This window comes from Thamnophis sirtalis, unplaced genomic scaffold, assembly GCF_051295495.1.
Source record: "Thamnophis sirtalis isolate CommonGarterSnake01/CBP01778 unplaced genomic scaffold, rThaSir2_p1.2 scaffold_1, whole genome shotgun sequence".
NCBI classification, from domain to species: Eukaryota; Metazoa; Chordata; class Lepidosauria; order Squamata; family Natricidae; genus Thamnophis; species Thamnophis sirtalis.
The window spans coordinates 2,484,066-2,506,011 of NW_028261381.1; the positions used below are offsets into that span (position 1 = coordinate 2,484,066).

The following is a 21,946-nucleotide window of genomic DNA, read 5'->3' on the forward strand; positions in this document are numbered from 1 at the left end:
ACAAAAAACAAAAAAAATCCAATTTTTAATATATATTTTTAAAATCTATTTTTATCCACCCTGTTAAAGTCTAACACATTGCTCATTGATAGCCAAGTAACAAGCTTGTTTCTTAAATTTATTTGTTAGAATTATATCCCCCTTTTATATAGTAACTCAGGCTATATAGTATTCTGTCCTATTCTTCGCACAACAACTCTGTGAGGCAGGTTTCACTAAAGTCAATACCACTCCATGAGCTTTAACAGGTGAGGATGGTTTAGAGTTGGATGGTTTTTATGGATGAATTTACCCCTATATCATTTTAGCTCCAATATATAATTTTCTCTCCAAATGATATATTTGGCATCTGTTTGCAATAAATTCCAAAATGCTTCTTAAATGGCAATTATTACATTAATTGTAGAATATTTTTCTATTAATAAACAGATTTATTTTAAACAGTAATTCCAACAGTAAGTAGATAGTCAGTCAGTCTGAGGATTATACTGTGGAATCCTGTTTACATACAATAGCTTTGCCGTCTGTTGGTAGGGTTGGGGATTTTCTGCTTGGTAATTCTTTGATTAGAGTATTGTTTCCTGCTTGATTGCTTTTCTGTCGGTAATCCCTGTTTATCTGGGTGTTGATTACAGGAAAGGATGTAGTGGTGGGATTCAGCCAGTTTGGACCGGTTTGGACGAACAGGTTGTTAATTTTTTGCGTTCGGCGAACTGGTTGAACCCACCACTGGCTGGCCCTGTCCACTGGGGTTACCATTCACTGTGGGGAGGCTGCAGGGGCGTGACTGGGAGCCACGCTGATCAGCGAGGAGGAGGCGAATGGACTGGCCCCGCCAATCAGCTGGGAGGGCTGCCCCCTTGCAGCCCATTTTTGGCCTGGATGACTTGCAAAATCCACCATTCCCTCACTAACCTGCTTTCCAGCTCCGTTCTCTGGCATGCAGGGCAAAAAAAAGAAAAAAGAAAAGAAAAGACCATGTGACTACCAGGTTAAAAAAAGTTTAGTCAGATCTTCCAAATTTGCAAGATGTTTTTTCCCTCAAGAAGTTGGAAGGCCTGACTGAACTTTTTTTAAACTGGTAGTCATGGTTTCCTTTTGTTTCCCTGCATGCAGGAGAACGGAGCTGGAATGCAGGTTAGTTGAGGGATGGAGTAGAAGTGAGGCTTTTGCATTATGATGGCTCTGGGATGGGGGGGAAGTGAGGACTTTGCATTATGATTGCTCATAAGTAAGTAAGAACCAGTAAAAGGAATGGAAAAATTCCCTATCTGTACATCAGCATTTTTCAGTCTTGGCAAGTTTAAGTTGGGCGAACTTCTTTGAAATACATTTTATTTATTTCATTTTCATTTTATACAATCACTTATATACTGTGCATAAAAAAAAAGAAAAAAGGAAAAAAAAAAAACCCAACATAACACTTCATTCCCCCATACACCCTCTCTTCTCCCCCTCCAACTTTCCTTTCACCCCTCCAGCATTCCCCTCTTCTACTTCCCTACCCCCTCAGACATCTCCCCCTCCCTCCATTTCACCCTCCTTACATTCCCTCTCACTCCCTCTTTAAGTTGGGCGAACTTCTTCATGCTGTATTGGGAATTCTGGGAATTGAAATCCATGCACCTTAAAGTTAGAAATTATCTAATGCAGAAAATCAAATACAATGAATAATAGCCTGAAGAATTGGGTAATAGAAGTCAGAATTAGCTGGTCATATTTAACTGATCTAGAATTATATCACAAATGCTAATTTACCTTTAATGAGACCATAGAATACCAACATAGAACATAGAATAATAAGCTGGAGACTTTGCACCATTCTGAACAAGTGGTTGTCCAATCTCTGAAAATCTCCAGTGATGGAGCACCCACAATTTCTGGAGGCAAGCCTCTCCATTAATTAATTGTGCTCATTGTCAGACAATTTCTCCTTATTTCTAGGTGTGGATTTCTCTTTAACGATCTTCAATCCATTATTTCTTGTCCTGCCTTTAGGTGCTTTGGAAAATAGGTCAACCCCTCTTCTCTGTGAGAGCCCCTTAAGTACTAGACGACTGCTATCATGTCACACACACACACACACACACACGGTACTCTTTGTTAGAATAGACATACATAGTTTTGTCAACTATTCAGTGTACAGCTTAGTCTCCAGACCCCTTATCATCTTAGTTCATTGCATACTAATTTTCTGCCTACCATCTAAAATTTAACCCAGAAATAAGCCCCCATGAATGCACTAGTGTTTGAAAAATGGGATATACATCAAATAATAATGCATAATATGTATGTAGTCTCAAGTCTAGACTACAGTTGTATAAATGAGCTATTATGTTTATATTTAAAAAATAGATGAGTTCCTGTTAAATGTGAAAACCATGCGTCTTAGAGAATTTTTAAAATAATAATCTGACACAGTTAATTTGTTAAAAGACTTGTGGTTTGTTAAATAAAAATACATAAGTTATTTTTACATTGACTAATCAAAGTTCTATCTTCTCAGTAACCGTAGATCTGACTGGAAATGGTTGGTTGAAAGAGCTAAAGTTGGCTGTCAGTGGACATGGCTTCAAGATCAGATTTCTGAACTGGAATACAAAATTCAACAACTTACTGACCTTCACAGACAGATTCGTGCCACCAAGGTATTGTTAATTAATCAAAAGTATTTATTCAAAAAAAAAGTTACAGTGTTGGTAAGTATTTTCTATGCAATCCATGAACTCCAAATAGAAATGTTTTGAGAAATCTAAATTGACAAATGAAAGAGTTGTCTGAAATCTAGATATTGGATTTGACGGTGGTAAACATTATTCAGAGTCTCCCCTTCTATTCAAAGCTTAATGGAAGTTCTTAGGTACATTCTTATAGCCTGAATAAGGATCAACTTGTATAGTAATGCGATCCTTGAAAAGATATACATTTTTAATTTTATGTTTAGTTGCTATAATTGCACTGGTTATATTATTTTTTTCTGGAGTACTTGATAAGAAATAATGGATAATGGATAAACATGGAGGAACAGAAATAGTTTTATATACTTAGCAGCTTGATTTAAAAAATATTCCATTATGTTTTGGTTCCTAACTATTACTTATAGTAAATCTAGATTTTCATTTTTTTAATTTATTGTAACTTAACATATGGAAGGTTTTTTTAAAAAAAACTCAATTCATTTAATTCCTGATACTTATAATAAATATTTATATATTTATATATAATCAATATGTCCAGAGGAGGACTAAGAAGAAAGTTTTCTTGCCAATATTTCCATCTTTTTCCTGAGAGTGGTAGAGGAAGTGTGAATATTACTGTAAATCAGCAAACAAAAAATAAAATAAATTCCAGCTAAAACTGGCTGACTTTATCTGGCTCAGGAGCAAAGGAGGTTAAGGCCTGATTAGTTCTTTGGTGAGACACTCAAGTGTATATCAACTGTTATATACTGCATTTCCCCGGAAAAAAGACCTAACAAGAAAATGTCTTAGCCTGATTATTTTTAGTATGCTCCTAATATAAGCCCTGCCCCCAAAATAAGCCCCAGGTAAGGTCTTCATTATCCAGGGGTGGGTGAGTGGAAATGGGCAGCAGCTTGCTGAGGGAATGGGGGCTGATGGTATCCGACAGCTTGTGCAGTATAGGTGAGTTGATTATCTGTCCATGCAGGAGGCAGAAGCGGGGGGAGGAATGTGATCTGGACGTGGGCTGTGGGAAAGCCTAGAGTTGGTGTGCTGAAGTGGGCAGCCACGGGAGGCTTGTCTTTGCATGGTGGCACCAGGAGCAGGTGGGGATAGAGGCACAGAGGGGGAAGGCAGGTGATCCAGATGCCCTGCATGGGCTCTAGGGAAGCCAAGAGACAGTAGGACAGAGGGGGCAGGCAGATGCAGGAGGCTCATGTTCACCTCTCTCGGCTTGTCTGCGGCCTGTGCTGTCGAGATCACCTGCCTTCCCCCGTACCTCTGGCTGCATCTGCTGGTGGTGCCTTCACATGAAGATGAGCCTCCCATGGCGGGCCGGCTGGTCCAGCCCACTAACTCAGTTTGCCCCATGATGCGCAGTGCATCCAGGTCGCATTCCCCCCCCCCAATAGCTCTGCTCCTTGGACAGGTGATCAAGTTGCCTGCGTTGCACGAGCTGCACAGCCCGAGTGCACTGACCAAGGGGCTGGCAGGCTGCAGCAGGTGCTGGACCACTCCTCCCCCTAGCGCTGACCGCCTCTTGTGTGCACACTGGAGGAGTGAGGCACCCAGCCAGGCTAATCATCCTGATATTGTGTTTCCCTGAAAATAAACTCTATTTCTTATTTTGAAGGCCCTAAAAATATAAGACCGGGTCTTATTTTCCTGGAAACACTGTACTACACTAAGTAGTTGAAAAACACATCAGAAGAAAGCAGTGGCAAACTATATCTGTGGACAAGTAAAATGCATGGATATATCCATAAAGTCACTAGGAGATGAGTTTAACTGAAAGGATCTGCTTTTTACTTGGATTGTGTGGATTGTCCAACTAAAAAAATCTTGGTGCAGGGCTATTTAAGCATCACTTTTCCAGTTTAAATTATCCCAGGAAAAAGGTGTAGTAACTAAGACTTACCTTGAATGCATGTATACTCACGTATAGCGGCAATAAAAGGAGGTATAAATATGCATGTAAAGGAGTGAGAAAGGCAATGGAGAATTCTCTTGTAGTTTAAATATAGGCAATCCTATGCAAAATAATTTAGAATATAATAAGACTTCTGTGTAAGGAACAGGTTGTTTGGTTAAGTCCCTTAAGGTCCATATTGAAAACGGATTGTTTTTGAAGTTTGAACAAAAACATTTAATGCAACTGATTATATGGAATACATTATAATTATTTCGTGCCATTTTATTTAATACAATTATTTGATATCTCTCTTCTTCCCCAGCAACGTCCCAGTTCTTGTGTGGCGCTTTCAATTAATATTTAAGTGTTACGTTTCAGTTTTTTAATAATTTTTATTTATTTTAATCCAATTTTATGCCACCTATCTACCCTACAAGGTGACTCTGCTTGTCAGTCTGATTGTGCTCATTTACTATTGTCTAGGGAATGGTGATATTAGAAGAATGTTCAGTCCCAAAAGACATCTTGAAGAAACGTACACAGTTACCAGATCAAGAGGCATTGAATTCTATAGGGAACTCACAAACTTTTCTACAGAGGCAGGATGTTTGGCCAGAACATGATTTTGAAATGTCACCCAGCAGTCCAACTTTGCTTCTTCGTAATATTGAAAAACAGGTATTCAAATGAAGCTAACACAATGTACATTAGTTAATATACTTTAAAATTCATCTATGTTTTAACTCATAATTTATAAAAAAACACTTCTACTTTTGTAAGTATTTCTCCCAGATGAAAAAGTGGTGACAATACAGGTTATCCTTGAGATATGACAGTCCATTCAATGAACATTTGAAGTTACAAAGCACACCTCAAATGCTAAATACAAATCCGTTTCAAAGTTTCAACTTTTGCAGTGTCCCCCCCGCACCTCCCCCCTGTCTTCCCGTGGTGCAATCCTTTCCTCTCTAAGCCAACATAAACTATTACAATTTCTTCTTAGCTCTGCTGGAGCTAGTTTTACTAGCTAGAGAAGAAATCATGGTTTAACTTGGCTGGGGAGGAACGGATTTCCATGGAAACAAAAGAGATCAGATTTCTTCTTTTTTCTAACAGCACTAGCTTTACGCTAGTCTTGCACTGGTAGAACAAAAAAAAAATCTGATCTCTTTTGTTTCCATGGTAATCCTTTCCTCCCCAGCCAGAGTAAACCACTAAAATTTAGTGTAAAACTAGGGCCGGTAGAACTAAGAAGAAATCATAGTAGTTTATGCTGGCTGGAGAGGAAAGGTTGCAACAGAAGCAAAAGAGATTGGATTTCTTCTTGATTATGTCACATGGTCCAGCGAGGGAACAGCCTTCTCTATCCCAACTTCCTGAGCTCGTCAAAACATAAGTCAGAACAAAACATGAAAGTTGACTGGCTAACCTACTTGCAAATCAAAGCTAAACACAATAATGATACTAAATTATACGGCATCCAAATGGAACAATACAAATTAGATAAAATAATCCAAAGCTCAGAAAGAAAGATGATAGGGAGAATATATAAATTTCTTCTGAAGTATAAAATGGAAGAAGAAATTGTGAAAGAACAAATGGTAAAATGGGCACAGAACTTTGGCTACAATATTGAATTAGATAAATGGGAAAAATTGGGGGGGGGGACAAATTTAAAAATGACACTATTGGTTGCATACAAGGAAAACCAGTACAAAATGTTTTACAGATGGCACCTGGCCACCAGTAAGGTTAGCAAAAGTCTCAGCAAATATTTCCCCAAAATGTTGGAAATGTGAATCAACACACGGAACATATTATATTATGTGAGGAGGCTAAAAAATATTGGAAAAGGATTAAAGATTGGCTAGAGTCAATAACAGCAGTCAAACTAGATTGGAAACCAGAAGTTTTTCTACTAGGAATAATGACTGCGAAATATAAAAAAGAAATCCAGTATTTAATTTTACACATAATTATGGCGGCAAGGATTGCCTTCGCTCAGAAATTGAAAAATAAATTAATACCAAGCGAAGTAGGTAGATGGAGGAAAGAAACAGGGATCAATGAAAGAAGTCACTAAAACTCAAAAATAGAAGTTAAGGAGAATTAACGTATATATATGCACTCAAGAGAGTTTAAATTTATTAGAGGTAATCACTCAGTATAGCAGATAGAAGAGTAAAATAAGAGGGTTAAAAATGATGAAATGCAAATGAAATATATTAGAAGGGGAAATAACATAAGGAGAATTGTATCAATTTGAAATTGTTATTAGAAAGAACAGGAAGTTCCTGTTTGTACTGATTGTGTAAATGTAGTATACGTCTAAGTTTTGTGTATGTGTGTTTTGTGTGTTTGTAAATAAAAAAAAATTAAAAAAAAAACGTAAGTCAGTGAATGGTGATAGGGTGGGGTATGGAGGAGGCCCATAGGGCTTTGGAAAACCCAGGGGGCAGAGCATGGGATATCTCAGGGAGGGGAAGGCCTCCTGGGAGTGCCTGTGCCTGCACTAGGCCTTCCTCAGTTTCCCCCATCTCTGAGTCACTCCATGCTGTACCTAACAGCCCGTGCATTCCTTTAACAAATTAACAAAGGGACAGGGAGGTCCTTCGCCTCATTTAACAGTCCTCGACTTCCAGCATGAATGGGCAGACTCCATTAATGTCATAAGTTGAGGACTACCTGTATAGCAGGCAATGCATTAGGTTTACTCAGTAGGAGGGGAGTTTAAGGAAGATTCTAGATTTGAATTGTATATGTCTCTTTATCTCTCGATTAATTTTCTGTAAGAATGAAATATAATTTCTGCTTATACCATGTTGAAGGTCTTTTATTGGTAAAATACTTATCAGCAGAAATATTTCACATTTATGGACAAAGAGAATTACAATTCTTAGTTTTTCCTTATGCTTTATAGGTAGTATTCAATTTAAGATTAGCAACTGTTCAAATATGTTTGTATCAGAAAATAACCTTAATAAGTGATATGTTAGCAGCCATAATGGAAGTACCTCAAGATTTTAGGGATTATTTCTCAGTAAGGAACATGGACACCACAGTTGTCATTTGTTTTGGTTTTTCTTCTAAATTTTCATAAATGTCTTTAGGATATGAATTTCTTATCGTCTTTATTATTTTGCAAGGCATTTCAAAAATTCAAATTAACTCTTCACTTGATATTGGTAAGGTTCAGTTCTGAAGCATGGAGTTTAGGTATAATATGGACACAACTGATTTTTTTTATTTAAGTACTTATAATATATTAAATTGAACATATTTTTTCTCCTGGTATCATTCAGAGTGCTCAGCTGAGTGAAATAATAAGCAGTCTGATTGCTCCCCTTAATCTGTCTCCAACGTCATCGTCACTTTCTTCAAAAACCTGTAAACAGAATGAATTGGTTAATGGCATCTCTTTAAGGTAGGTAGCATTTCGAAAACTAACAGGATAACGTCAGGGTAAGGTTAGCATATGGGCATATACAGTATATAAAATGACAGTGTTACCTTGACTAAACATCATCAGAGAACTCCCCTCCTCCCAAAAAAGATACTGAAAGATTCACTTTTAACTCTCACAATTTGCTGTGTCCAAGGAACTCAAATAATAGAAAAATGTTAATAAATGAAAGCCAAATGGGAGATTATAGGCCACTTATTCTATCTCCGCCCAAGCCACTTCACAGGAGTTTTGTTATGGGGGAAACAGTAGGAGTGGAAGGAGTATTAGTGTGCTTGTTGACATGAGTTATTTATAAAAATAATAAAGGTGGGAAATATTTTTTTAAAATATTTCAGTTAGTTATCCAATAATTCAGGGCACGGAGATATGCAGTCATTGAATAATTTTTGAGTAGCATAGTCCTCTGTGTAATGGGCACATTTCAAAAATGAGCAGTATAACAAACCAAAGTGTCGGGATTACTGTAAATAATGATGATGCTAGAATCTGGCACTTTAAATTTACACAATGACAACTTGTACGTTTATTTTTAATAAATAAAAGAGGCATGTGGTACAGGAATCTTATCACCTGCAAAAGACTTGTCTGGGCATATTGGTGCCCACAAGCACTGCATTGCCTACACTTAGTATAGATTACAGGTGGCCCTCATTATATGTGGTCCTGTGATTGATAATTAGAGAACAGGCCTCAATATTTTTAAGCAATCTGTGGTTAGAGTCTTGTTTGTCATTACTTTATACATGTCAGGCTTTATTCCCTAAGCAGAGGTTTAGGAAACTTCAGGAAAACTTAGAAGAAATCCCAAAACTTCAAATAAATAATATTTACTGAAGTCAATTAGATACCAAAGAATCTCAGTGGCTAGTTTCAAGAATGATCCCTATACAGAGGGGGGGGGGGATCCAAATCCTCTTACTCTTTGATTTTCTTTCTGATCATTTGACTACTTGATCCCTTTTTTGAGTCAGCTGCTTCTTTACTCTGGTGGCTTTTTTACAACTTAAGAAGAGGGACCATTTTGGTACCAAGAACTGTGGGGAGTGGGAAGCCACTTTGAGCTCGGCAAGGGAAATTAGCACCAAATGCAAGAACATTGTGGAGATACCCACAGTGAGTAGAAGATGGATGAATTGTTCATGAGTGAAGAAAACTAGAGACACTGGAATCTAATTGTTTAGCACCTAAAGATTCAAAATCTCATTATGCTGGAATGTAACACATATATCTGAATAAAATATTATTTATGCATACATTAATTAAACTAAATAAGAGAAAGAATGTATGAACCAAAGAACAACTGTTATGGATCCTTAGAATTGGAACTTATCTCATGTAGTCCAACAACTGCTCAATGCATCTGCTAAAATATTTTGAATCTATGGTTATTCAACAGTTTGAAGACTTTCTGTTCTAATTCCCAACCTGAATCTACTTACTTGTTGTTTCAATGCATTTTTTCTTGTCCTGTCTTCAGGACAAAAGAAAACAAGACCACTCCCTTCTTTATATTACTTTAATATATCTGGTAACACAGCTGCTGTAGTTCATAAAATCAGTTACTTAATTCTGATGTAACTATATCTTTTAAGTTAATATACTTAGATTAATATTAACTGTAAGTTAATATTATGTAGTGTGAGGTTTTTTTTTTAATATTCGTGACAACCCGGGATAATAGTTAGGTATATTTCAGAGAATCAGAGAACAAAGAAGAAATTTCATCTTCTAGTAGTTGCCTGGCTGATCAACAACATCTGAAGAGAAGGAGGAAAGAAAAGATGAAGCTGAAAACACCTACTGTTGCTCTGATGAGTACATCTGCTCGCACTAGACCACTTCTGCGTTTCCAGAGGAGAAAGTCATATAGAATGAACACAGCTTTCACTTTGAATAACCAGGTGAAGATATTTTCCCATTTTCTTTAATATAGTGTTAAGATTCTAGCCAATATATACATCAGTATGTCAATCCCAGTATGTTTGTATGTATATATATATATATATATATACATTGTTTTGAGGTTTGAGGTTTATTAACATTTATAGGCCGCCCTTTCCCTTTTACATATTATTTCTGTTTTTGTGAGAGCCTTGAATATGTAGGATAAATGTGAGGCTGGCTGTACATAAGACTTTCATGTGTCTTGCAAATGTCATATTTTAATTAGATTCATTGAGAGAACAAATGTTATTCATATTATTCTGTACTCCTTTAAAATAAGAATGCAAAGCTAAAATTAGGCATATATTTCAGAAGAATACATGAAATTCTCTCCAGAGAATATTTAAATTGTTATAAATAAAGGTGGTCTCAGAAACCATCTGCTGTTTTGCAGTCAACATTCCTAATAATTTCATTTCATTTTTTTTAAAATCAAAAATCAGAAAAAAAATAGTTACTTCTTAAGTTCTTCAAGCAATCTTATTTATCAGCTTAGAAGCATTTTATCGCTTCTCAGATTATGTGTAACTTTTACAACAGATCTCCCAAAAGCCATGTACGACTGTGATTCGAAAATAAGAATTTTACAAAAGTTATCCGGTCATTCGCACTTACAAATGACCGGGCAACTTCATAACGTTGCAGAGATGCTGAAACACGCCCACCTATCTCTTCCCCTCACCATCCTTGCCCTGACAGATCACCAAAGGCACTGGGCCTGCTCCTCCACCCCCCATCCCCATTCCACCCCTCACAATCCTTGCTTACCTTCTGGAGATCTGCAGAACTCAGTATTGTGTGCCATTCTTACTGGGCCATGTGGAGCAGCCATTTGCAAACTGACCTGCTCAAAGCAGCATTTCCAGAGCCTTCTGCCTTTCTGTATGGCTTCTTTAACTCAAAACAAGATTAATGAGCCACAGGTTGTGCTTTGAAGTTGCTATATTTCCTGGTAAAAAAAAGTTTTCAAAGGAAGGGGGAGAAAAAGAAACTGGTGAAGAGACATGGAGAACAGACAAGGAAGTGTTAAAAGGGAAATGCAGAGGGAGGGGAAAGAGCAGTTCTGCCTTCCAGGTCAGGTTTCAAACAAGGCAAAGCAGCTCCCTCTGCATCGCCCTTCTCTCGGGGTTGGGGAGGCCCTGGGAGGCCCAAGACAGGCATCCCTGAGGCACCCCGTGCACATTTAACAACTCCTGCATTCACCCCTACATTCGTTTAATGTAAGCGTTGGGATGATCCAGGATGAGGGCTCTTTCAATCAACGAGTTTCAATTAAAGTTCTCCCACCTTATAACCAAAATGGGCGGTTCCATTACTGTCATCAGTTGAAAATGACCTGTACAGAAAAATTGAATAAGACTTGATAACAAAACAAAAAGAAAAACTTGATTCATATGTTCTTATCACTTTATATATTGTCACACGTGGCAATATATAACAATTGCACTGTTTTATTCAAAAAGGGAACCATTTTATTTGTAATATTTGTATTCTGTCTGAACTTTTAAAATACGTTCTGAGATATAGATCCAATGGAGACAACTAACATTCAAATAATATACAATATATATTATATCTTCAATTTCTGCAATACCTCAAATACATGTACATTTATACTAGGGGATTCAACCAAACCCAAAGGTGCTTTTCAAAGGGCAACTGGACGTTGTTTTTTTCTTGAAAATATTTCACTTCTCATCCAAGGAGTTTCTTCAGTTCTGACTAAATGATGGGGAGTAGAAGGATTTCCCCACCATTCATTCAGAACCAAAGAAGCTTCTTAGATGAGAAGTGAAATGTTATGCGTCTCCTGGCCAGGGCTGATCTCAGGAATTGGGGCGGAGGGGGTGCGAGGAAAAGGGGATCCCACCTGTTCCCCAGCCCACCCTCTGGAGCTGCCTCTGCTTCCTGCCCACCCGCCACACTTGCCGGCATTCCCGCTTTCTGTTGTCTGACCACTCGTGCTCTGCCAGCCATCTCTATACTCCCTCCCGGAGGCTTTCCGGAGCCCGCCCCAACTGGAGGGAGGGGAGGGGAGACCCTGGCAGCTCCATTGCATATCTCGGCCGGTCTTAGCAGGGAAAACCTTGTGTGGTAAATAAAAGCTTCTTTACTCATGAGAAACATTTCCTTATCGTGCAAGATGTTTCTCCCTGCCCAGAGTGGCCAAGAGAGAGAAGCGGTGGAGCTGCCAGACTCGGGTAAGATGCACGCCCACCGCCCCATCCTGTGCCCCACCTGCCACCCCCAGATTGTGCCCGGACATCTTGCTCAAGTCTGGCTGTTTTAAGAGAAATATAGCCCATCAAAATCTAGTAGAACTGTGTCATTAAAAGAAGTGGTTTATTTTGTTTGGATTTGATTTCAGTTTTAGGTCAGTTTGTTTTAGGATTGATCAAATCATTCTATTTGTTCAAATCTCTCTGCTATTTTATAGGGCAGAACCTTGTGTAATGCAGAAGAGATTGCAGGCAGCAAAAGGAGTACTTACGAGTTTAGCACCAATTCTAGTATAGGCAAACAACTCATGTTGGAAGTAGACACATCATTCCATCCTGTTTTATCATTTCCTTCAGGTAAGTTAGTTGCCTGCTGTTGCATGGATAGTTATTCTAAAAATCTTAATATAGCACAAAAATCATTACAAAAGAACATTTTCTTAAAGTTGATTGTTATGATAATCACATCTCTAATTAGCTTTGTCCCATGTACCGGAAAGTCATGGTACACTCAACAAATATTATCTGGTGTGTAAGAATCATGGACTAGGAAAGTATTTGCTTATTCCAGTCAGGAATACAAAGTAATGATTTTAATGTGTGCATAGTTTCTAATGTCTATATTTGAACACATCCAATAAAAGGACACATGTCATTTTTTTCTTAGTTAATTGGTTCCATTTGTAGAATTGTTTTATTATTAGTTCTTTTTCCTATTGTTCAAAGCAAATTTCAGTTTTTATATCTTATTCTGTAGTCTCAGTCACAGGGATGATAGAGAATGTGTCAAAATCTGGATGCTACATCAGAAAAATGCTGTCATATCCTCCTCAGTCATTTCAAAACTGAACAGTTTCCACAATTTCTTTGCATTGGTTTTAGTCATTCTTATTGCTATTATTTGAACCTGTTGATAGTTGATCTGAACCCAATGCATAAGAACTGGCCATAATTTTATAAATAAGTGAGGACTAGCAATTGTACTTTATGGATTCTGTTGTGTGAGATAGAAATGTAATTCTGATGTATTAATCAAAAACCATACTAAACAATATGTGATCAATTTCAACAGTTAGTTGATTGTTGGATGATCTATGTAGACAGATGAAGCATTGGTAAAAGTGAAGACTCTTGAAACAGAGTATTTCAAAAGGAACCTTTTATTAAGTAGAATGGCAGCCATTGCATTCAAAGCAACATCTGAATCCCCTTAGGCAATGCAAGTAGAATTAAAGCAGTAGAGACCCCTCCCATTAGTTAGAATGCAGATTTCAGCCAATACACAAGTGTGGAGATGTTTCCTTTATCAACTGCCCTGAGAGCCGAATAAACATACATTCCCATGGCTATCTTCTGTTAGATATTAAAGTGAAACGTCCCACATGGCCATCATAAACATTCCCCCAAAAGGTGAGGGGATCTCAAGACACTTTGGTGCCAGGAAACCAGTTGTAAAATATCAGTTGTCACAGGCACTGCTAATAAATCGACTCCAAGGCCCCCCTCCTCCCAATTGAATGGCAGTATCACTTTTAGGGATCTGACAACTAGCTTAATTCTGCCCTTGGAGAAACAGTCTCTTGAGGAAGTGCTACGATGGTTATGGTCTTTATGTGATGATGTAGATTTTCATCATATCATATATTTATAGATGTAAATGTTAACATTTATAAATGTTAAAAACTCCTAAAATGTACACAATATGACAATAAAGATGAGCAATATGATACTTGTTTTAGATAAACAGAAATACAATTAATAATAACGCTTGTAAGTGAAAATTTGATGCCAGGTTTTTAATATTTACAGTTTTAATATATTTATGCATTATGTTGCTTTATTGTTGCCATTATTTCATTACTAATTGGAGTCACCCAGAGTTAGATATAAAATAGGGAGCTATGTAAAGTAAATGTTTTAAATAAATAAATGAAGTTATCTATTTAAATATTTTTTTGCAGATGTTCCTCTACATGTTCATTTTAAAACTCTACTCAAGAAATATGAGGTCAAAGGTGATGCTTTTGAAAGTGCTGCTTTCGGTTTAGCATACAAAATGTCTCCATTAAATGGTATGCAATATTAAAAAAACTATTTTTATTCAATAGTTCATTGATTTTCCATTGTTTTTATATTTTTGATTGATAAGAACTAGTGTTTAATACAATTGCAATATATATATATATCTGCTTGCTTTGAACTGAGATCATTCTATTTTTGTAGTGAAATTTCATCTGAAAAAGGTCTGACAAAATATTTTATATCGTATGCACCTTTGGAAAATGAAATTTATCTATCTCTCATTTGCACTTACTCTATACTAATGAATATATATATTTTTTTAACTAGAAATTAGTCCAGTTAGTCCAGAATGCAGCCGCACGAGCAATAGTGGACGTACCTAGGTACATCCACGTTACACCTATCCTCCGTGAGCTGCACTGGTTTCCCATTGGTCTCCGGACACGTTTCAAGGTGCCTAGTCGTTACTTTTAAAGCCCTACATGGTTTAGGACCTGGCTACCTGAGAGACCGCCTCCTGCCATTCACCGCCCAGAGACCTATAAGATCGCACAGACTAGGCCTCTTCCGGATTTCATCTGCCGGTCAATGTCGGCTGGCGACTCCCTGGGGGAGGGCCTTCTCTGTAGCGGCTCCGGCCCTATGGAACGATCTCCCTGTGGAGATCCGGACCCTTACTACTCTTCCGGCCTTCCGCAAAGCAATTAAGACCTGGCTGTTCCGGCAGGCCTGAGGCTGTTGATTTATCCAGCCCCATTCTGAGCTATGAATGTTGTGAATTTTAATGTCTGTTTTTTAATTTTTATATGTTCCCCCTTCCTGCTTTATCTGTAAGCCGCCCTGAGTCTCTCGAGAGTGGGCGGCATACAAATCCTAATAAACACTAAACACACACACTATTAAAAAATCTTCCTGATTAGTGAACAAATCATTTTTTCAAATATATAAATTGATAATATCTATTACTTAAATCAGTTTGATTTAAAATAAATCTACTCTACATGCCCTTCTGCATCTAATAAATTTTACAGCAAGGAAAATATATATACATTGTGCCCATCTATAAATTGTGACTGAAATCATTGACCAGTTTTGATATATTTTGGGCTTTAGGTAATTCAATGTCTTAAAAGCATACTGCCAGAAGTTAAACATTTTCTGTGTGATTTACTGTGACACAGTAAAGTTATGTTTGTTTTTATCCCAGTTTTTAGTCAAATTAAACCTCCTCTTCAACAGTTGAGCCATGGATATGAATCCAGTTGTAAACATCAAAGTATGGCAAAAGTATCAGAACTGTTTTCAGAGGGAAGGAAGAAAAGACATTTAAGTGAGACATTGTCTGGTAAGTATATAATACTCATCATATAATTCTACTGGATAGGGTTTTTTTTTTAATGTACCTGCCAGCACCGCTGAAAAAAGAGCATCCATTAAAATGTTAATATTATCAGAATTAAGGATATTGTATGATAATTTGCACACTCTGTTAAGTCTTTCTTTTAGTATTGGAATCTAGATTGACTTAGGAATAGCAGTTAGACTTATATACCGCTTCATAGGGCTTTCAGCCCTCTCTAAGCGGTTTACAGAGCCAGCATATTGCCCCCACAGTCTGGGTCCTCATTTCACCCACCTCGGAAGGATGGAAGGCTGAGTCAACCTTGAGCCGGTGAGATTTGAACCGCTGAACTGCAGATAACAGTCAGCTGAAGTGGCCTGCAGTACTACACCATAACCACTGCGCCACCTCGGCTCTTATATGAGCCACCAATGTGCAGCAGCAGGCAAAAAAAAAACCAACACAATCCTAGGTTGCTTTAACAGAGGGATAGAATCAAGATCATGTCTACCAATAGACAGTGTAGCTAAATTGTTCAATTGATTTTTTAAAAATTAAATGCTATTTTAGTTGATTGTGCTCTTTATTTCTGATTTAGGAAATGAGACAGCATGTTCAGAACTTAAAATGCCACTTTATAAAGCCTAAGTAAAACCATACTTAGAATAATCCAGTTTTGTTCACCATGTAATAAAAAAGATGTAGAAAAGAGCAACAAAGACTATTAGGGGGTTGAGGACTACGAAGAACGGTTGCAGAAGTTGGGTTTGTCTAGTCTAGTGAAAAGAAGAATGTTTGAGGTACTTTCACAAAGAAGAGGGAGTTGACCTACTTTCCAAAGCAATGAAATTAAGAGAATTAAGAGAGAAGCAACGTAGGATTGGAGAAATTTCCTAACAGTGAGAACATTACTGGAGGCTTTTAAGAAGAGACTGGACAGCCACTTGTCTGGAATGGCATAGGGGGTTGGACCAGAAGATCTCCAAGGTCCCTTCCAACTTCTGTTCTGTTATCTGGGGTGAAAAAGTCATAATAACTGCATTGCTAGCCTACTTTCTACTCTAGATATGCTTTTGCAAGTATCTATCTTGTATGTTTATTACTTAGAATTTTGTTCATTAATTGATGTTTTTAATTTTTTCATGGCAGGAGCAAATGATAGTTGTGAAACATTGTCTTTTCAGCATGAAGGACAGGAGTCTTATAGTAATCTTACAGCAGCATCCAGCGTTGACATGTTGTCTAGATCTAGTCACAGTATCTCATCGCAGGTATGATAATATTGTCGTATTGCCTATGATGAATCTTGAAAGCAATTTTTAGTTTTTAGGAACTGAAGTTTTCTATTTTGAAAAATGATTTTTAAATCATATATCATGCTTCAGCATATTTCTTAAAAGTAACATAACATTAAATGTAGGATGGATTTCTGAATGTATCTGCCCGAGGGATTGCTAAAATTACATCACATTATCATTTAATAGCAAGACAAATTACTATTTATTCTTGTTCCTAAGGCCTTTTAACAGAATATACAGAAACCGAATCTGATTCAGAAGCTGAATCTTGACCTTAAACTATAAAAGCAATCTATAATTCTTTAAAAAATGTCCTGAACATCATTTTTTTTTCTGAGGCTTCTTCCTGATGTCATAAAATGTTGAAAACTTTAATACGGGTCTTTGTAATAATATATAAAACTTAAGTGTACTTTCTGCCTTTTTTTAAAAATCAACCCAACATTCTCTGCCTGCCTGCTTTTCTTTATTTTTCTTTTTATCGTTTCCTGTCTATATCTGTATCCCTTTCCAAGTCTTCCCTGTGTGATCTTCTGAAACTATCTTTGTTTTCCTAATCCAGTCTCTTCATAGCTCTCCCACCAAGTCTTTCAACAATCTTGACCAAGAAATGGAAATTCTTTTTTAATTCTTCTCTTTTTGTAGTGCTTGGGCCTTGCTATTTACCAGAGAAAAAATCTTAGTCCCTTTATAGTGCTACCTTTCTTATCATCTCTAGGGAAAAATAAAGATGTTACGACTAGAAGCCTGTGCTTTTTCCTGAAGGAATTGCACTCCTTAGGGCAATTCAGTGTGATAGTCACTTAAGGGAAGTTTGCCAGGCTGTGGGTGACTAGAAGTGATTATTTAAACATTCATCTTTTTTCTCTTATCTGAACATCCATAATCACATTTTAAAAATGCTTTTGGTTTTTATCATTTTGCATAAATTTATTTTTAATGGTCTAGGCTAGTTTAGATACAAGTTCAGTATGAGATTTATTGTCCTAATACAGTAAATCAATTTTGACAATTCAACATTCTCCATAATTTTATACATTCGAAAAAAGTATGACTTTATAAAACTAACAAAAAAACATTTCCAGCTTCAAAAGAAAAGATTATGTAGATATTAATGCAATTATTTGAGTTTGAAAGTTTAATATTATTACTAATACGTGCACTGAAATTTGTTTTTCATATAGCTTTTTAATGTCATTTAATGAAACAATTTTTAAACAGCTCAATTCAAGGCGGAGACTGAGAAGTGAGTGTTCCTATGACATAGACAATATTGTTATTCCTATGTCATTAATTGCACCATCAAAACTGGAGAAACTTCAGTATAAAGAAATTCTTACCCCAAGGTATTTGAAATTTTATTGAATTTTATACATAAATAATATAAAACTTCGTTCTGATAGAAAGCATGTTGTAGACAATTGACAATATTATGGAAAGGTCTAGTCATGCTACTTCTTATTAGGGAAATGGATGTAATGCTTATAACACAGCTCTTAGGATTTGTTCTTAATGCTTTCAATAATTATTGAGTCTGACTCTTGCTACAGATGTCTTATGTTGGTTAATAGATCACAAGTTTCTATACATCTAAATTTCTTTTCTATAAAACAAAGATACCTATCTCATGGATTAATAGCAAAGCTAATTCAGAAAAGTTGTAGGATTAGTATTGTTAAAAATAATAAACTCTGTTCATTGTTGATCAAATCATACAACATTCAAATGAGTGAACAGACTTCAGTGCAATTAATGTATTTTCTGTGTATATAATATTGCTGTAGGCACAAAGGATTAAGATGCTTAATTTAGATGAAAAGTCTTAAACATTTAAATGTTTAAAGTGCACATATTTAAAGTAAAATGTTTGTGTTTCAATATACTGTATAAATTCAGAATTTGGCACCATCATACTACATATATTCATGTGTTACATTAATGTTATAAAAGTTTAAAAATTCAGTTGCGTTTAAAAATTTAGGCATTCCTCATGAAACCGTTTTAACAAATCCCCAAAGGAACAGAAGCTGATACACTTCTATATAATTAGAGCAAATGCAAAAGTTTGAACATCCTTCAAATTGATTCAGCTGTCACCCTCCTTTTCTGTAAAGTTGCTAGAAGTATTAAGTTACTAATGGCGAATGAATCAGTTCTATGATTGCCTAGGGGAAATAATTAAATATTTTCAACAATCATGGGCTCTTTTAAGCAGATTTCTGAGCGTTTAAAAAATGGAAATAATCTACTTTTGAAATGCAGTGGAGGGCTATAAAATATCTAAACACTTCTACTTATTTCAACTGAAAAAAACATTTTGAAATGGAAATTAAATGAAATGGAAAGGTCCAAAAAAATAGAAAAAGTTGTCTATTCAGAACTAAACAGTGTCTGATGTACAGATCACAAACATCCTTCTCAAAAGGGGAACTGACACAGGAATACTTGGTTACAGGTCAACTGTATAACATTACTTTTCCAACAGTGGTCCACAGTTACCAGAAGGAAAACCTTTATCTTTGAAACTATGACTTAGTTTCAATACTCATATATTTATAAGCTTGAGATGTTTTGGAATAAGGTACTTTGGACTAATGAAACCAAAATTAAACTGATTGGTTACAACTGCACAATATATCTGGAAGAGAAGGATGAAGGATTTGTAAAAAAAAACAAACCACATCTGTTCATTTAGGGGTTTATTAAAACATACGATTTGACCAGAAATGCCTCAACCTTTTCATGCAACTGTAGATATTTCCCCATTTTTTCAGTCATTTATCAGTGAATTGTGATGTCTACATTTAAGCAGCTGTCAGAAGCAATCAGTGTGTCTCTGCTTTCAGACATTCACAACATTTGTTTGTCATTACTGACGTTCATTGCAAGTCAGTAAAACTGTATCTAGTCTATCAGGACATTGCTACCTTAGCTACCTTAGAAAAAGGAAAGAAAATGAACCAATTACAAAGGTAATTCTTTGGTTAATATAAGATTTCTGATGGAAGAATACCAAGAAAGTAGAGAACACAGATGAGAAACAGGGGAATATATTGCCCATTTGTCCAGGCTGTTGATAAACATGTAACTATGTAGCACTATGAAGAATCGCATAAAAGCAGATACTATCTTGCCCAAAAGCAAAGTTACTTTTAATTTATGGTAGTATTTTCCATGGTTCCACCACAAAAGCGCGTAGGACAAAATCGCGCTCGACAAAAGCGCGCTGTGACGTCATCACAGCGCGACGAAAAAGTTCGAAAAATGTAAAAATAAAGCGAAAACCTTACCCTAAGCTCCCCAAACCTAACCCTAAACCTAACCCTAACCCTAACCCTTAACCTAAACCTAACCCTAAACCTAACCGTTAAAGTAACGAAAAACGTAACGCTAACCCTTAACCTAACCCTAACGCTAACGCTAACGCTCTAAAGCTAACCCTAACCCTTAACCTAACCCTAACCCTAACCCTTACCTTTATGTGAATCGGCTTGCTTTAATTTAATTTTTATTAATTTTTATTTGAATTTTTCGATCTTTTTCGTCGCGCTGTGATGACGTCAAAGGCGCGATTTTGTCGATCGCGCTTTTGTCGTCCGCGCTTTTGACGGGTCACGATTTTCCATAAAAAAAAGATCACCAGGGAAAAAATATCAACCTCCCTTAACCATGTTCTTACTGAATCTGGGTTGACCCTCCAATTTTAAAATTACATGGGAACACATAGTCTTACGTTCAAACAAACACAGTATATTGGTGCATTTGCACAAATGATTTGATAAAATAAAAAGAGAAACTTACCTTAATTTAATTTAAATTATGTCAAAGTCAATGACTTTGAAACAGATAAATATTAACTATGAGAAAGAATTCAGTTATGTAATTGAATCGGCAGATGTATTTGCAGTATTTAGAGTAGAAATTATTTTTCGTAATGAATTAGATTTGAGTTTTATCTGAACAATTTTCAAAGAAGAATCTTTTTTATCAACAGTTGGAGAATAGTTAGCCTAAAGCCTTTAGAAAAACTGCATGAGGATGAAGAGAAGGTAAGGTCTGTTTATATTCAGCTGTTGTTTTGCTATTGTTTTACAGTGAGGAATTTTATATTTCTACTTGCAGATAAAATTATTATACATCAGAATTGTGAAAGCATTGAAATGAAAGCACGTTAGTATGAGCAAAGCATTCTTGAAATCTGAAAGTAGAGATATCCTTTGGGAAGTTTGGATGGCTGCTTCAGTTATTAACATACAGTACTGAAGCCACAAATAAAATGAATCAGCTATAGATGCACAACTGCATATTCAGAGACTGGGAAAAGTCTTTGAAGCTACCACAAGTATTTCAAAGGATATAACTACTTTCACATTTCAAGGAATGATGGTTCCCTCGTGCTACCACCCATTGTATAACTTACGTTTATTACGTGTATGACGAATAAAATAAATTTTATAATAAAAATAATTGTTGTTATAAAATAATAAAATGATGAATACTTTGACTATTTTGTATCTAAAACTATAGAGGAGAATCAGTTTGGCATAGTTATTAAGGCATAAGGCTAGAAACTGAGAGATCATAAGTTCTAGTCCTGCCTTAACACAGGGCTAAGTGGGTAACTTTGGGTCAGAGCCTCTTCCTCAGCTCTAGGAAAAAAGGCGATGGAAAACCACTTCCAAAAATACTGCCAGGAGAAATGCAGGGACTTGCAGGAGTCAGCGTGATTCGAAGGCACACAAACGCATGCACACACACACACACAATCACACACAAAAGGCAAGAAGAAAAAGTATAATTCTTATCCTGAGATGGGTGAGGGACAAGTTAGGAAAGAGAATATTTTGAGTTTTTACTAAAATTGGGTCAACACTATAGCATTGGTTTGGACAGGTGTCCACAAATATACTGACCAGGGTCAACTGTAGCTTGATTTTCAATAATCCCTGTTTGTTTATTAAAGATATTTATAGCCTATCCAAATTGTGACAGACAGTGAACAATTATGTATGTAAATCAACTATTAAAAGGCCAAATACCAGCATGCCTAGATTTCCTATGA

The 21,946-nt window shown here is 36.4% G+C and overlaps 1 protein-coding gene across 1 annotated transcript in view; it reads left to right on the forward strand.

Moving 5' to 3' along the window:
• The window catches only part of KANSL1L (KAT8 regulatory NSL complex subunit 1 like), a 46,678-nt gene that overhangs the window by 16,092 nt on the left and 8,640 nt on the right, over positions 1-21,946 (forward strand). The window contains exons 3-12 of the mRNA XM_087704649.1: positions 2,507-2,648; positions 5,077-5,271; positions 7,896-8,017; positions 9,756-9,972; positions 12,441-12,579; positions 14,184-14,294; positions 15,452-15,589; positions 16,736-16,857; positions 18,106-18,230; positions 20,879-20,933. Of these exons, the coding sequence (XP_087560775.1) occupies positions 2,507-2,648; positions 5,077-5,271; positions 7,896-8,017; positions 9,756-9,972; positions 12,441-12,579; positions 14,184-14,294; positions 15,452-15,589; positions 16,736-16,857; positions 18,106-18,230; positions 20,879-20,933 (1,366 nt within the window). The remainder of the gene's footprint in view (positions 1-2,506; positions 2,649-5,076; positions 5,272-7,895; positions 8,018-9,755; positions 9,973-12,440; positions 12,580-14,183; positions 14,295-15,451; positions 15,590-16,735; positions 16,858-18,105; positions 18,231-20,878; positions 20,934-21,946) is intronic.